At 31.2% G+C, this 15,112-nt stretch overlaps 3 protein-coding genes across 3 annotated transcripts; 1 reads left to right on the top strand and 2 right to left on the bottom strand.

The window, feature by feature from the left end:
- Nucleotides 1–316: 316 nt before the first annotated feature.
- Nucleotides 317–7,117, top strand: ACR12 (ACT domain-containing protein). Its single transcript, XM_028080208.2, has 10 exons — nt 317–589; nt 1,981–2,035; nt 3,069–3,191; nt 3,636–3,730; nt 4,995–5,079; nt 5,264–5,323; nt 6,167–6,222; nt 6,356–6,461; nt 6,539–6,607; nt 6,759–7,117. The coding sequence occupies exons 1-10, from the start codon at nt 453–455 to the stop codon at nt 6,819–6,821; spliced, it is 849 nt and encodes a 282-aa protein (XP_027936009.1). The 5' UTR covers nt 317–452; the 3' UTR covers nt 6,822–7,117.
- A 169-nt stretch (nt 7,118–7,286) lies between these two features.
- Nucleotides 7,287–8,972, bottom strand: LOC114191053 (uncharacterized). The gene is made up of 2 exons (XM_085676082.1): nt 7,808–8,972; nt 7,287–7,426 (listed from the first exon to the last, which is right to left on the bottom strand). Exon 1 carries the CDS (start codon nt 8,776–8,778, stop codon nt 7,843–7,845), a length of 936 nt encoding a protein of 311 aa, XP_085532208.1. The 5' UTR covers nt 8,779–8,972; the 3' UTR covers nt 7,287–7,426; nt 7,808–7,842.
- Nucleotides 8,973–11,555: 2,583 nt separating this feature from the next.
- Nucleotides 11,556–13,181, bottom strand: LOC146884907 (uncharacterized). Its single transcript, XM_085675615.1, has 6 exons — nt 13,068–13,181; nt 12,929–13,001; nt 12,371–12,547; nt 12,122–12,259; nt 11,908–12,036; nt 11,556–11,812 (listed from the first exon to the last, which is right to left on the bottom strand). The coding sequence occupies exons 1-6, from the start codon at nt 13,172–13,174 to the stop codon at nt 11,798–11,800; spliced, it is 639 nt and encodes a 212-aa protein (XP_085531741.1). The 5' UTR covers nt 13,175–13,181; the 3' UTR covers nt 11,556–11,797.
- Between the last annotated feature and the right edge of the window lie 1,931 nt (nt 13,182–15,112).

Raw genomic sequence — 15,112 nt, 5'->3', positions numbered from 1 at the left:
ACGATTCAGGTTGCTTATTAAAAATAATTTTTACTTTTCTTTCCCATATTTACTTTTAGACCATCACTTTTTTTTTTGTTTGTTTACATACAAACAAAAATATCGACTAAATCTTGCTAATATGTTATCCAACTCCACCTTTTAAAAATATTAGTATAGAAAGAGATTTTATAATATTAGTGTGAAAAATTAGCAAGTTGTTTTTAAAAATGAAATGGTGACGTCGATGAAGCAACAGTAGCAGTTGGATCCAACGTGGCCGTCTCATCCGTCCCCCTCGAAGCTATCGTCAGCACCCAGCAACTACACTCATCAACCAGACAAAGCCAAACAACCAAATAGCCAAAGCACCGAGTTTACTATTTTCATCACATTAGTATATAATAACGTAGCTATAGTACACACGCACCTCTTACCAACTCAACTTCCACTCTCGTCAATCATCACACACAATGGCCTTCACCAATGTTTTCCTCGCTCCTTCATTCGCCCTACACGGTGGTAGGGTTTCCGATCCGCGTTCCATTCCGCTCCTCTCTCCTCCCTCCGACGTCGTCTTCCGTTCCTCAACCTCCTTCTCTAGGGACAGGTGAGAATTCATCATCGCCGCACTTTACTTTTCCTGATTTTTTCTTTTTAGTAGTTTTTGAAATCGGAGTGTTAATTGAAACCGATTATTACGGTGTCTTAATCCACTGCAATTCGAGTCTCGTGTGGATAGATGAAGACGGAAGTTATTGAATGAGAATGAGGGTGAGAATGAGAATGAGAATGAGAATGAGATGTTCCCTAGGGATGGAGTGAAGTCAGAAGTGTGATGCTGATTTCTTGAAAGATTTAAGTAGGAACTAGAAATCGAATATTGATAGCTGACTTTTGATTTTTAAATTTTGGTTGTTTTTTCTATTCATAAAATTTAGTCAATGTTCTGATGAAAAAAATTTGACGGGAAAGTGGATTTTAGTGGAACCAGTGTTTAGTTGTGAGATTATATTGTTCTTGAGTTCAGTGACTCCAGTGCCTGTGTCTAGATATTTTGACTGAACCTACTCTTGGTGTGTGTAAATCCAGTGGGAGTGAGTGATTCGAGTGAGCAAATGTACGGGTTTATTTGAAGTGTTTGACTAAGAGTCAAAGTTGGATGACTTTGTCATTCATGCTCCGAGTTATTTATCTTTCCCTTTGACCATTGATCGATTATTTTATTGTCCTGATGTTTTGGAAGAATTAGCGCGTCAACTTCTTTCACCCGATTTGTCAATGCCCCCTTCATTCCACTTTCAATTCATGGTAAATGCTAAATAGTAAAAGTTTGGTAGTTCCAACGCAGTCAACTCAATGCATTGCTGTGAGTGATGGTATCCCTTATTCATTTCATTTGTATATACTGAAAAATTGATGGTACTATTTGAGTAGTCAAAACTATAAATTATTTTCTTAGATGGAGGGGGAGGTAGTGGCCTACGCACCTCAAGCCATTACAGTTGGGCATGTATGAAACATATAAAATTGTGACAATGCCTATGTTAATTTAGTGGTTTGATGTCTGTAAACCTTGAAGCCATGTATCAATCTATCCATACAGAGATCTTTCTCTTATTCAAGGGCTTCTCTTTTAGTCCCAATGTTTAGTTAGGAATGACCCATTTCACTCCTGCTTTGAAAGCCCTTATTCCTGAAGCTTCCAGTTAGAATCCATTCTCCATTATGGGTAAACTTTGTTTATTCAGTTTTTGTTATTGTTTTTTTCTTATTGTGCATCCCTTGGCACCCAGGAATCCTGAATATGTTGGTTCTTGGTCCCATATATGGTTTGATGGTGCTATTCTGTTAAGTTAATGAAGGTTGGTTCGACCACTTTTATTGATAGGGTTTGCATTCTAGTCTATGATCCCTAATGGAACTTTAATATTCTTAGTAGTCGTCAGGATGTATCTATACCACTTGTCTCTTATTATTACTGGTTGGCACGTTTTGCAGGAACATTATACTTGCTTCTGCATATCATGTGAATGCAGTTGGTTCCGCTTCACTGGTCAGTGTTGTGTTTATTGCCCCCATGTCATTCACATTTACCATTTTTTTGGCAGATGAAAAATATGATTAGTAAACATTAATTTATTATGTGTGATTTAGAATCTTTGTTATTATCCGTGAATTGTATAATTTTAATCCACAACGAACTGAATTGCAAAGAATAAAATAAAAGTGAGGGACTGAATTAGAAGAGAAAAAGTAGTTTCGGACTCAATAGGGTTATTGTGTCATAACATTATAGTAAATAGTGTTTTCTATTTCCTTCCTGATCTTAGGAAGATATTTTTCTTGCTATCATTTTTGCCTCTTTTTCCATTTCATATGAAATACTTTTCGTTACTAGTAGCCAAATGGAGCTGTCAAATATATGTTGAGAAACCATGGCTAATGTCCTATAATTTCCTTCCCTCCCCCCTTGCACCTTCTGATATTTTCCTTTGTTACTAAAACTTTTAAACTTTCTGAAATTTGAGTATGATACTTTTAACAAAAAAATAAAATAAAAAATCATAGCTTTTTTCAGATGGTTTTGAGCAGTGGCTAGGCTATATCTGATGGGGATTTGAAGGGCTGCTGCACAGGAATCTATCTTTCTTGTGGTCTTCCCATTTTCAATCCTTCAATCAGTTGACCTGTGTATAGTGATGATCATGTTTTCTCAAACTCCCTTTGTTATTGGGAATGTTATATGCAGATCTCAAGCAATTTCTTTTTTCTTTCTGGGAAATTTCTCTCAAATTTGGATTAATATCTACTGGACTACATGTCTGTTGCACTACAGTTCAGCTTATTCTTTACATTCAAAACTCCTGTGTATTTTACAAGTCAATCTTGTATTATATTCAACTAGTCTTGGGCGTGTTTGTGCTGGTCTAATATAGTCACTGCTATCATTCATAGATATATTTGCCAAGAGTCTAAGCTTTTGTTAACAATTCAATACATATGCCCCGAGCCCTCCGTATTTTTATACTATGCTTATACATACATATGTTTATGACTTTTTTTATTGGATAATTCGCACTGTGCAGAAATCCAATGACAATCCCGACAGTGTTCCTATGCCAATAGTTCTAATAGATCAAGACTCAGATCCTGAAGCAACAATTGTTCAGCTTAGCTTTGGAGATCGCCTTGGAGCTCTTCTTGACACGGTGATTTGACTACTGGAAACTAAATTATGCAATTTAAAATTTTCAAACCAGTTGAATCTCTACAATGGGTTATCCTTAAACTGTTATTTGTTGTTTAAGTGATCCTGTCACTATTTGATTGTTTGACAAGTTTTATCATGTATTTGCAGGTCTCAAGTTTTGCTTTGTTTATTTATATATTCTTCCTTACACATGTCATCATTCCCTTTGTAAACAAGCATCATTGGTTCATTTCAAGTTGGTTCTGTAAAATTTGCTTGAAAACTACAGAGCATTATAGTTTAGTTTTTAAAGAAAGAAAACAAACTGGAATCATCATGAGTGTTGAAAGGCATCTTTTAGGGTTTCAGATGACTGTTCTTTTCTATCACAAAAGGGCATCATTTACATAGAATTTTATATTTATTGTCAATAATTGATCTTTATTTGTTCATATCAAGGCAGATGAAAGCATTAAAAGATCTGGGACTGGATGTTTCAAAGGGAACTGTCTCGACAGAGGGATTAGTTAAGCAAACGAAATTTTTCATCACACAATCGTAGGTCTTCCTTGTCTTTTTCTTCCAGTTTCATTACTGTGCGTTATTTTTATTGAGTAACAATTTCAACAGTAAAAGTGGACAACATGAGTGAATTTGCTCTTAAACTGATAATTATTGCTTTTCTTTGATAAATTAAGACATCATTCAGTCTTTTTCATCTTTAACTAAAATTTCTCTTATATGTGAGTCACTGTCATATTCTCTCTAAGGAGACGTATCTGAGTTCAGGAGAATCATACTGTAACTCAATGGATCACCCTGTGTTCTTGGATGTTAGATAGTTTGAAAGGTGTTTTGTTTTCCTAAGGTGTGCTGGAAAGCTTCCTTAGCTGTGGGGTCACCTTTAGCCTGTCTTAGTTGTGGTCTTTGGGGGCTTCCTTAATTGCAGTATTAGTTCTGGCTGAAAGAATTGAGAAGCTTATATGGGATTTTCTTTTGTATGGTGTTGTTAAGGAAATTTGTTGTAGAACTTAACAGGAAATCAAGTTTATCTATTCGAAATTTGGTTTCCAAAAACTATTCTTTGGCAGCCAAAATGGATTTTGGCTTTTCCCTCCATGGACCGGTTCTTTATTGCATCAAATTATCCAAATTAAGTGTGGTTTGCATTCAGATGAGAGGGATGTCAGTTCTGTTACTGTTTTGTATGCTAGCCCATTGAAATTTATATCTCAAGGTTATGCTTCTTCTGGATCTCTTCATTCCTTGGGTTTGGGTGATGGTTTAAAGTTTGCGAGAGTCCACCATGAAGCCTTTCCCGTACTTGTTTTTAATGCTCCTGTATTTTAGTTTCATTCTTCATCTCATTCTTCTACGTTCTGTAATTTTCACTTATTCAGAAAGGAGCATGTTAGGGAATTTTCTGAATTACAGTCTTCGGTGTTGCTAAATTCAGTCTTTCTCAAGAGTCCACATGAGAAAATGTGTTCTCTTGAATACTTGACTTGAGGTGTAAGTTGCTCTTAGTCTCCCACCATCAATCACTAGTAGAAAGTTCTATTTTTATTGACCTAACTGTCAAATTATAACCATATGTTACTGAGATTATTCATATCAAATTTTGCAAACATTGAACAACAATAGAAAGGTTATTAAATTATTCTTATTTTCGTATTTTCTAAAGCATGTTATGTTAATCTCAATGTACTTGAATGTATAAAAATCATATCAATTTTACCGTTTACTGATTGTCTATTTTGTTATCAATGCTTCATTGAAGCTTTTAAGTCTTTACAGACTTATTTGATGTTCATATTCTCAGAGATACTGGGCGCAAAGTTGAAGATCCTGATATGTTAGAGAGAATTCGACTTACCATCATTAACAATCTGTTAAAATATCATCCTGTAAGTTTGTCTATTCTTGCCTATGGGTTTTTTATATGATTACTTTTACATACAAAAAGTTTCATTATAATTAACAATTTTTTATAAACACAACTTTTCCTAGTTACTTTTTCCCAATATGCCTTTTTGTTTGCTATTAATTTTCAGTTTTTCTTTACTCACAAATATTATGTAATTTTTGTAGGAGTCAAGTGAACTACTAGCGATGGGTGAAGTGTTTGGCATAAAGTCTCCAAAGAAGAAGGTGAATTGTACTATTCCAGTTTTTGTTTCTTGAATAAAATAAACATCGGTTATTTGATGCATCCATGTTGGCATTTCCCAGTTGATGGCTTTTGCAATCTTATGTTAATATTTCTTCTATAAAATAAATAAAATGTTGTTGTCGCTTTATGTTCAGGTAGTGGATAATTCTTTTTTCACTTTTTCTTTTTTAATTATCCAGTGGTTTTTATTGTGAATTAAAACTTTTGGGAGCTACCTCCTGATTTTGACCAGCTAGAGATCAAACATCATTATTCTGAATGCAGACCAATTATACTTATTCCAGTATTTGTGTATCTCTTTCTATTTGAAAAATTGAGTGTCTGCACTGGAAAACCATTTGGGTTTCTCTTCTGCAATCTTGTCAAAGAGATTACGTGATGATCTTTTTTTGGACTTCTTGAGATTATTAATATTAAATGATAAAGATTCATTCTTCACTTCAGATTCCATGGCCACTATGGCTTTATATTGCCTGCATTATTACTGGTTGACTAAGTTGGGGCTTCTAAATTGATATACTGGAATGTTCAAGTTATATAACATAATTTTTGTGTTTTTGGTGCATATTATCATGCAGTATATAGATTGGATTACCAAAAGATGCTTGGTTCATTTTATAGAACAGGGGTTTTATTAGCTTTTGATGGGATTAAAATAACTTTATTACTCAAGTCTTTATTAATAACTTGAGTTTTTTTATTAGATGTTTGTAATTTTTTATTAGTTTCTATTGTCATTCCCTAAATTCAATGAATGATTTATGGGTCCGATGCATGGTCTCAGTCTTGCTAATTTGAACTTTCTTTGCTGTTTTATGCAGCGTAATGAGGATATCAAAACTCATATACAGGTTAAGGAAGATGGGCCCAAGAGGAGGTTTGCATCTTATAACGAGTGGATGCTGTAGTCTTTGAGCTGTTTATTACTTGCACACGCCAAATAATATTAGCATAATAAACAACCCAATATAAAATAGGTTTCTAATTCTTTTTAATTCAATATGTATCAGCTTGCTGTGTATAGAGACGGCAGATAAGCCTGGATTGCTTGTTGAAATCATCAAAGTCATTTCAGATGTGAACATTGATGTTGAATCGGCTGAAATTGATACAGAAGTATCTTCCTCTTTGTCTATGTCGCCTTCTGTTTGCCCCATTTACCCTTAAGTAACTTTACCGCACTTTTCTTTCAGGGTTTGGTTGCTAAGGATAAATTTCATGTCAGTTACGGTGGGGCTGCATTGAACAGATCGATGTCTCAGGTAACCCTTTGTGTTCAAAGAAATAAACAAAAATGAAAACATTATTTAAATCTTGGTTTTATACAAGTTGCCTTACCTTTTATCCAACACCATGTCATTCCGCAGAATTTGATTGCACAACAAACTCATTTTTGTGATTTTGAATGAGCAGGTTTTGGTGAATTGTCTTCGTTACTACCTGCGGACGCCAGACACAGATATCGATAGTTACTGAAGGAACCACCTTTACCTGTTAAACAAGCCACTATAACTGTTCGCATACCAAATTAGCCGTGACCTCGTGATCACGAGCTAGAGTCATATGGTAGCTTTACTGCTACCACATTATGGAACTGGTACGTGCTGCTCTTGTTACTTATGGAACCTATGAATGAATACCTGTAACTAACTATGGAACGAATACATGTTCTGTTGCCTATGGTATGGGATCTATGGATACCTGGAACTTACTGAGCACCCCTTAAATCAGATATGAAAGCTAAAAACAATCGGAACGTGATTTTTGCATCATTTGTTTATTGGTTTCTTCTACAATTTTCAGAATTTCATTTTTGTAGTAAAACACAAGCATTGCATTAGTTTCAATAGATTTTTTTTTAGATCAAAAGGAAACAGAATTGGAGAATTTAGGGTATCTTTGAATACTATTTTCAAAAAGAGAAATTACTTTTCTGTGTAAAAAGTAAATAACACTTGCAAAAAAGAAATACATCAGAAGTCATCTTAAACACCGTCTTGCAACCAACAATCTTCGCTCATCATTTGTCATTTAAAGAACAGGTCATTGCAAATGATACAATAGACAAACTTCACAAAATCCTGCGAACATAGAACGAGACCGGGGTCATGTTATCTTATGTTTGGTTGAGCTAAGACTTGTGTGGTTTCACTTATGATTGTCTTATAGTTGGGATGTTGTTTTATAGTCATGGTTTTGTGACTAGAGTTTTCCTAATTAACGTTAAGTATACTGGGAATAACCGCAATGTCGCGAATAATTTGTCGCAAAGTAGAGTTTAATTTAAGCAATATATTTGCACTAGAGTTTAATTTGTTTTATCAGACAAATCTTTAGAGATTACAAGTATTTTTGAACGAAAACAGTCATGTTTTAAGTTGACTAAAACCCTCAACACCAATAAATTATAACAATAAAATTATTAATTTTTACAATAATTATGTTGAAAACGAACCACTTACACCAGTAATGCCTTTGGTTTCACAAAGTGGTCAATTTAAATCTGCTCTTGGTTGCTTTTCTTTGGAGATTGGGATTCAACATCCATGCTATTTTCAACGTCGTCGATAGCGCCCTTAGGTTTCACAAATCCATCTTCTTCACGGTAATGTTCCTCCTTTATCAGTGAAACATACTCCACCTTTTCACCATATCTTCTAACAATGATCAAGTAGAAAGACAAGGCGAAAACGGTGATTCCAATCAACAAGAAGCTGAATTGAATATTCACCAAAGAGATAGCACGATGAAGAGACTCGTCGTCACTGCATCTCACCACATATTCATCAGATTCTTCAAGGTGCATGAAACAACCTTTGGCTTGAAATCCTGGTGTCCAAAGCAAGAACCCCATGATCATAAGCCACACACCTTGGAAGAAAATGCTCACAGAACGTACAAAACAGACCAAAAAGCTCTTGGGCCTGCCAATTCCCATGAGGGTTGTAGCCAAAGAAATAAGAATCAAAAGCTGCAACAAGAAGTGGTATTGGCCTTCTGGTCCCATGTGATCTCTAGAGTGAAGGTGGATAAGAAGAAATTGTTGTGTAAAAGCCATGGCTCCCAGCAAATGAGTTAGCTCATTTTGAACTTTACTGCATTTTCTATCAAGAACTATGGCAAAGATGGCATACACCAAGAAAGCCATGGCCATGGAGGAGTGTTCAAAGTTGTGTAGATGGGTGGAGGGAATGGTTCCATCAGGGTCAAATGGTTGGTGATGAATGGGAGCAATGAAGAGCTCCATGGCAATAAAGATGGTGCAACTTGCCATGATGAAGTGGAGCTCCAAGTATCTAGATATTGTGGTGGGAAACCATAGGGTTGATGTGTAGGACTTGGAACTAAGGGCATGGAGCTTGACGTGGTTGAAGAAGTGCCATAAACCAATTACAAAGAAGCCAAACCCCAAAAGTTGATGCCCCTCTAGCATAGTGCCTGCAAGGCCAACACAAGAAAGAAAGAGAAGAGTTTGGTGGAAACTAGTTAAACTCTATTCAACACCAAAAGAGGAAAAGAAAATTCCAACACAGTAACTAAAGAAAAAAAGGAAATGTAGTAGTATCGAGTATATTGTTCAAGGAACTCAGATTCAAATGTTAAATAAACACTAACACAACTGTTTTCTGTTCCAAAGGTCACACCAAATGAGAGGATCTTTTATAGAGCTGTTATTTTGGAAGTTGATGAAGTTAGTTATGATGAGTAAGTGAAGCCAATCACAAGGGAAAAAAGCTTGGTGTGATTGGTGCGTGTCTCATAAGGAAAAGAAAGGGTTTGGTATTTTACGCCAAGTAAGAAGGTGCTTTTCCATTAAGGAAATTTCAGGCTCTTACAATGCAATTGTACCATTCTCCAGGTATGGACAAAACGTAACTGTAATGCATTGGCTGTTAAAGACGCAAATATGCATTTATGATTGGGAATAACATTTTAATAAATTATTATGTTCTACAACGGAATTTAATTCATATAATATTTTTTTTTATAATAGTTAGTGCATTAAAGATTTCCAGTTATTTAGAGTGAAAATATATTTACACAGAATATACGTTGTTAAATAACATCTTTCGGAGTTTATACTGTTAGCACAAGAAATAACATTTAACAACTTTTTTTACGACACTTTTAAGTAGATTCATTATGACACTATTTGCGTAAATGTTTAATTTATCTTAAATATACGGTTGTTATGATAAAATCATATGATTTTACATTTTTTAATAAACATAGTTTCTCTTTTTTAAAAATTAAGCTCGTTTATATGTGATGATGATTATAGTTGCACAAATGCAGAGTTTAACACGGTAAATTACTTCATGCCAGCATGAACAACTTGTCTTAAAAGATTTACAATTCTGATAACTAAATAAGGCTAAACTTTTACCATTTAATTATTATATTATTTGTACAATCTTACTTTATAGAACCATACGCGTGAGAATATTTGCAAACGAAGTGGCAGCATTCATATTTGTATTATTGAGCTTTATTACAATACAGCTAACTATATTTTTTTTTTCATCTTTCACCTTAACATATGTGCAGTAGAAGATTCTCTGAATTTTCTTTTAAGATAGAAATTGCAACCTTTTGTAAGAAAGAGCCACCTGCAGAAATTTCTTAGAAATTTCGCAGGTTATAGTTTGTACTTTAAGAGAATGCTCATTCGAGTCTTATCTTCTCAATTTTCTTATATGTGAGTAAGAATACCCCTTAAACAAAAATACTTTTTGTATGCATTATTTTAGAGATCCTATTAAATTATCTTATCCATATTAAAACTTAAAAATATCTATTTTTCAAAAAAAAAAAAACCAAATACAACTTTTCAAAATTAAAATAGTTCTCTAATTTCTTTTATCAAACACAAATTTTAAGTCGTTGTAGCATTCAACAAATTTATAATGAAGGATTGTTTGCAATTAAATGATAATATAAAATATTCGTATATTATGAGAGCATAGCATATTTATTTTTTTAGAAATTTATTAAGTCTCACACGGACAATTTTAAATAGTGTGAGTATATTTTATGTGATAATTTAATTATAATTGTAATCATTTTACTTTTGAATTTAAAACGTCTTCGAAAAATAAAATCGTGACGGACTTTAAAATGACCGTAGTAATTGAATCTAATAATATTATCACTTGAGATCAGAGCAGTTATTTATAGGAATAAAAACTTTCCTAATCTCAACTGGGACGCGATGTGAAACAAGTTTTTTAAAAAAGAGTTTTTAAGAATACATATATGGAACGAGTTTTATTGTGAGTATTTTTTTCTTTGAATGATGTGCCGTGAAGGGAGTATGTTAGTAATAATAGAGGTGCAGGAAGAACGGGCCATGGTTAGTTTAAATGATAGTAGACCTGGTCCTTCATGTATCTAAAAAAAATATTATCTGTAAGTTGATTTTTTTTATCATCTTCTTGTTTTAGATAATTTACCAAATGCAAATTCACCTCTAAAATATGTTTAGATTATCTAATGGAAAAAAAAAACATGTTATTTTTTTTTTCTTTCCAAGTTTCCGTCTCTATCATTGGGACACAGGAAAAATAAACATGTTTTTGGTGGCATCGAAAGGAGACACTGAAGGGGGAATCTTCGTGTGGGTCAAGTTTGAAGAAAAAGGGTTATTTCAATTCTGCATTTCTGCTACTTTGCTATGTCCTTTACACAGAATCCACATCTAACAATAATTGCAAAAACAATATATTTCAAATACAGACGTAAGAAATAGTCATAAATTTTTTTCAATTTGTACCATTTCCACTTCCTTACACACCAAAAGTACTCAATTCCTCACATTCGCATACATTACAACATTAATACCTTAATCATCACAAATCACATTAGTAGAAAATCTAACATTGTTAAAATGCTTATTAGGAACTAATCAATTATTCAAATTTCCAAATAATAGCGACTGTCACCAACAGGATATTTATTTTATATTCGAATTTCCAAGAAAAATAACGACACACCAGGTTTTTAACAAATAGACTAATAGACTAAGTTTCATTTTATATTATTTGAAACCCTCACTACTAGTCAGAACGGGTAGTTTAAAAACTTCGGTAACGAACTCAAAGCAATTCAAACACGTTCACTCGTATTGTAGTAAAGTTACGTGCACATAACAATAGACAATTAATGAATCAAATATCACAATACAACTTTAAGTTTAGATCTTATGCATATTATAAAAAATTACCATTAGTCTAAAAATCCTTAACATGTATTATATCAATTAACTAGCTTAAGATAAGAAAGCATATATGATGTAGTTTTAGATAATTTTTTCTCCACAGTATGAAATAATATGAAATTGGATGCTCCCAACAAGTTTTTTTTTTTTTTTCACTCTAAAATAATATTTAGCTCCGACTGTTAGAAAATTCCATGAGCTTGCAAACTGAAGTTACCATATACTCTTTACGATGTCATTTTGAATTTACCTATCAACATAGATAAGAAACTATCATAAGAAGAATAACATCCCATGAGCATAAATAGCATACGTTAAGTTAAAAGTTATCTATAGAATTATTACCTTAATTCGGTTACGACGAGTAGGAGGAGGATTTTTGTAGTGATTCCAAATATGAGGAAAAATTTTACGCAAGAGCATAAAATTATCCATTACTCCGCCATATTTACATCGTAGACTATTGAGTACATCCTGTCAAATTAAATAATCATATATTATGTATTAATATTTACATATTTACCCTAATTATTTTAATTTTATAATAAAGGAAACTTACTCTATGTAAAATATTGTCTGAATTACGCATCTGAACTGATCCATCATCTAAATTTCGGTCTAGTCCTTTTATACCACGTTTAAGAATACAGCAATAATCTCTGAACCGCTTAGAAACCTGAATTAATAATTCTCTTATCTGAACAAAATTATTAAAAATATTAATGTTATGATTAAGTATTTAAATCTAAATTATTATATAAATTATAAGATACAAAATTAATTCTAAATTTACTATTTTTGTACCAACCTCTAGTTCATTCAGGTTGATTTGATGTTGATCTGCCAATATCTCTGAAAACCTCTGACACTCCAATTTTGAGAAATTTTCTGATACAACGTCTCTTGGCCATCCATATTCATTCTCGACTAAATTAGCCACCACATTAAGCACTTCATTTAAATGAAGGGTTGAATTCGGATCGCACTAATAGAACAAACGAGTGTGAGTTACAGATCTCTAATTTAAAATTATAACTATAATTATTGTTCATCTGTCATCGTAGACATATAAGATGTTGTTATGGTTATATGACATTTATTTTTATACATAATATTTTAACTCTAAAATTTTAAGTCAATGTTATTGTGGGTCTTTATTTTTAAGGCAATATTGTTATAGATATTTATTTTTATATAGTGTTTAACTTTGTGAACTTTGACTCATACTTGAACTATTTCCAACACCTATGCAAGACAAAATAAATAAAGCAATATATTTTTAAAATACAAACATAAAACTGCAAAGAGGTTATCACACAAAATAAACAAAAATATTTTGAATCCCACAAGAATGAATTTTACACACCTCTTCGTTTTCCCTTCGTTTGCGTTTGATTGTTTGACTGTGGTAGTGATCTTCATCTTCCTCTGTTTTTATTCTTTAAAAAGACAATATATGAACAAAGTTTACAAAAAAAAAACTAAAGACAACATATTGAGAGTACCTCACTGCTTGCTCTTCCTTCAACTCTTCCTTCACCTCTTCCTTCACCTCTTCTTTCACTTTTTCCTTCACCTCTTCCTTCACAATCGTGTCAATGGCTGATTCCATGGCAATACCTTTTTCAACTGAAATATAATTTTTTCAGTATAACTAACAGTTAGCTTTAACAAAGTTTTTTTTTTAAACCACTCTATATTTTATAACAACCTATAACAACAATATCTTACTTTCTGTTATTACCATTATCTAATTTCAAAACTGAATCCTAAAAGACTTTTTTATTATTATTATCATAATCTTCTATATAATATCAAATTTTAAATTATAACCAAATAACTCTATTATAATAATTATATTTCAACAATATAAATATAATAAAGATGTATTAATTTATTTTGGAATTAAATTGATTCTATTTTTTTTTCAATAAAAAAAAGTACAGCAAAACATATCGAAATTGAAAAAAAAAAAGTAATTATTTGATTTGGGGGATAAATTTACATTCTGTAAAAAAAGACAAAATATTTTGTAAATAAATATTTGTATATTGAAAATTTATTTACGCAGTTTTAATTAGGTTAACTATACAGGTTTTAACAGTTAAAATAATAATTTATATTATGTGTATAATTTAATCCATTTTATTCTAATAGAATTAAATTGAAGTGATAAATTAAAATAGTGTGTCCTATTTAAATTAAATGTCTTAACCTCTATAATCTTCTTAATAAATAGAATAATTATAAATGTATTTAATTTAATTAAAATAACTATAAAATACATATTAATAATTATAAATATTTACCCTCTATGTTAATATTCATACAAATGGCAAAATAATAATATTTTCATATCACATAAATAGATTTTTTTGCATTTTAGCCAAAAATTCTATTCGACCTATCATTCACCTTTACCACAAAACTTATTAACTTATTATTATTCAATGCTTCATTTTATTCCTTTGAAATTATATATATATATATATATATATATATATATATATATATATATATATATATATATATATATATATATATATATATATATATATATATATATATATATTGACCTTTTCCAATTCTTTGTCACAAATGTTACCATCAATTGTATAAAATCACAAACTCCAACCACCAGGACAATGAAATCATATATTACTCAATATAATAATTCTCAAGACAATAACATTCAATCAAACCAATTCAAATATCATCATATAGATATTAGAATAATTATAAAGATAAAAAGCTTCCCTTACAGAATATTATTCCTCTAAATCATTCCTACTAACTAGGATATAGTTTCACCACTACATCTATACAAAATAGAATTCCTCTCTTAAGAGTCATACTAATATTAATAACTATAACTAGAAGGGAAAGATTTTAGAGTAAATAGAAACTTACTTTATAATAATGAAAATTGATCCCTCCAAAATATTTCTTATTACCTCAGCTATTTGGAGGTGGGATCCGTTTTAGCAATAAAAATTGATGGTAGATTTGAGCGAAAAGGGATGAAGGAAATATGGTTGAGAAATATGAAGAACGGTCAATAGAAATTTTTTTTTCTTCTACGCGTAAATTGGTTTTGCTTTCTCTTATAGTTAAGATATATTATATTACTACTATTATGTTATTATTTTTGATTTTGTTATAATAATAATAATAATAATAATAATTTATACTTATATATGATGGAGATTTTTATTTTTTTCGTGTTTATACTTTCTTTTCAATTTTACTTTTTTAAGTAATTGTTATTTTAAATTAAAATAATTATACTTCAATTTTATCAAAATGACTGATAATTTAAATTTAATTATTAAATTAAAATTATTATTTTACTATTTTATTGTTTTAAATTATAATTTATTTAAATTCAGTTATTTTTTTAATTAAATTAATTATCTACAATAAAAATAAATGGACACGCATGTATTTTTTATAAGTGTGTTTTCACTAATAATAATAATTATTTTATTTTATATTAATTTTAACCGTAACGATAAAATTATAATATTACATTTTAATCTATTAAAATATT

Source organism: Vigna unguiculata, chromosome 7 (genome assembly GCF_037176805.1).
Source record: "Vigna unguiculata cultivar grain cowpea cultivar isolate G323 ecotype 2 chromosome 7, ASM3717680v1, whole genome shotgun sequence".
NCBI classification, from domain to species: domain Eukaryota; kingdom Viridiplantae; phylum Streptophyta; class Magnoliopsida; order Fabales; family Fabaceae; genus Vigna; species Vigna unguiculata.
This window is presented reverse-complemented; position numbering and strand designations above follow the sequence as displayed.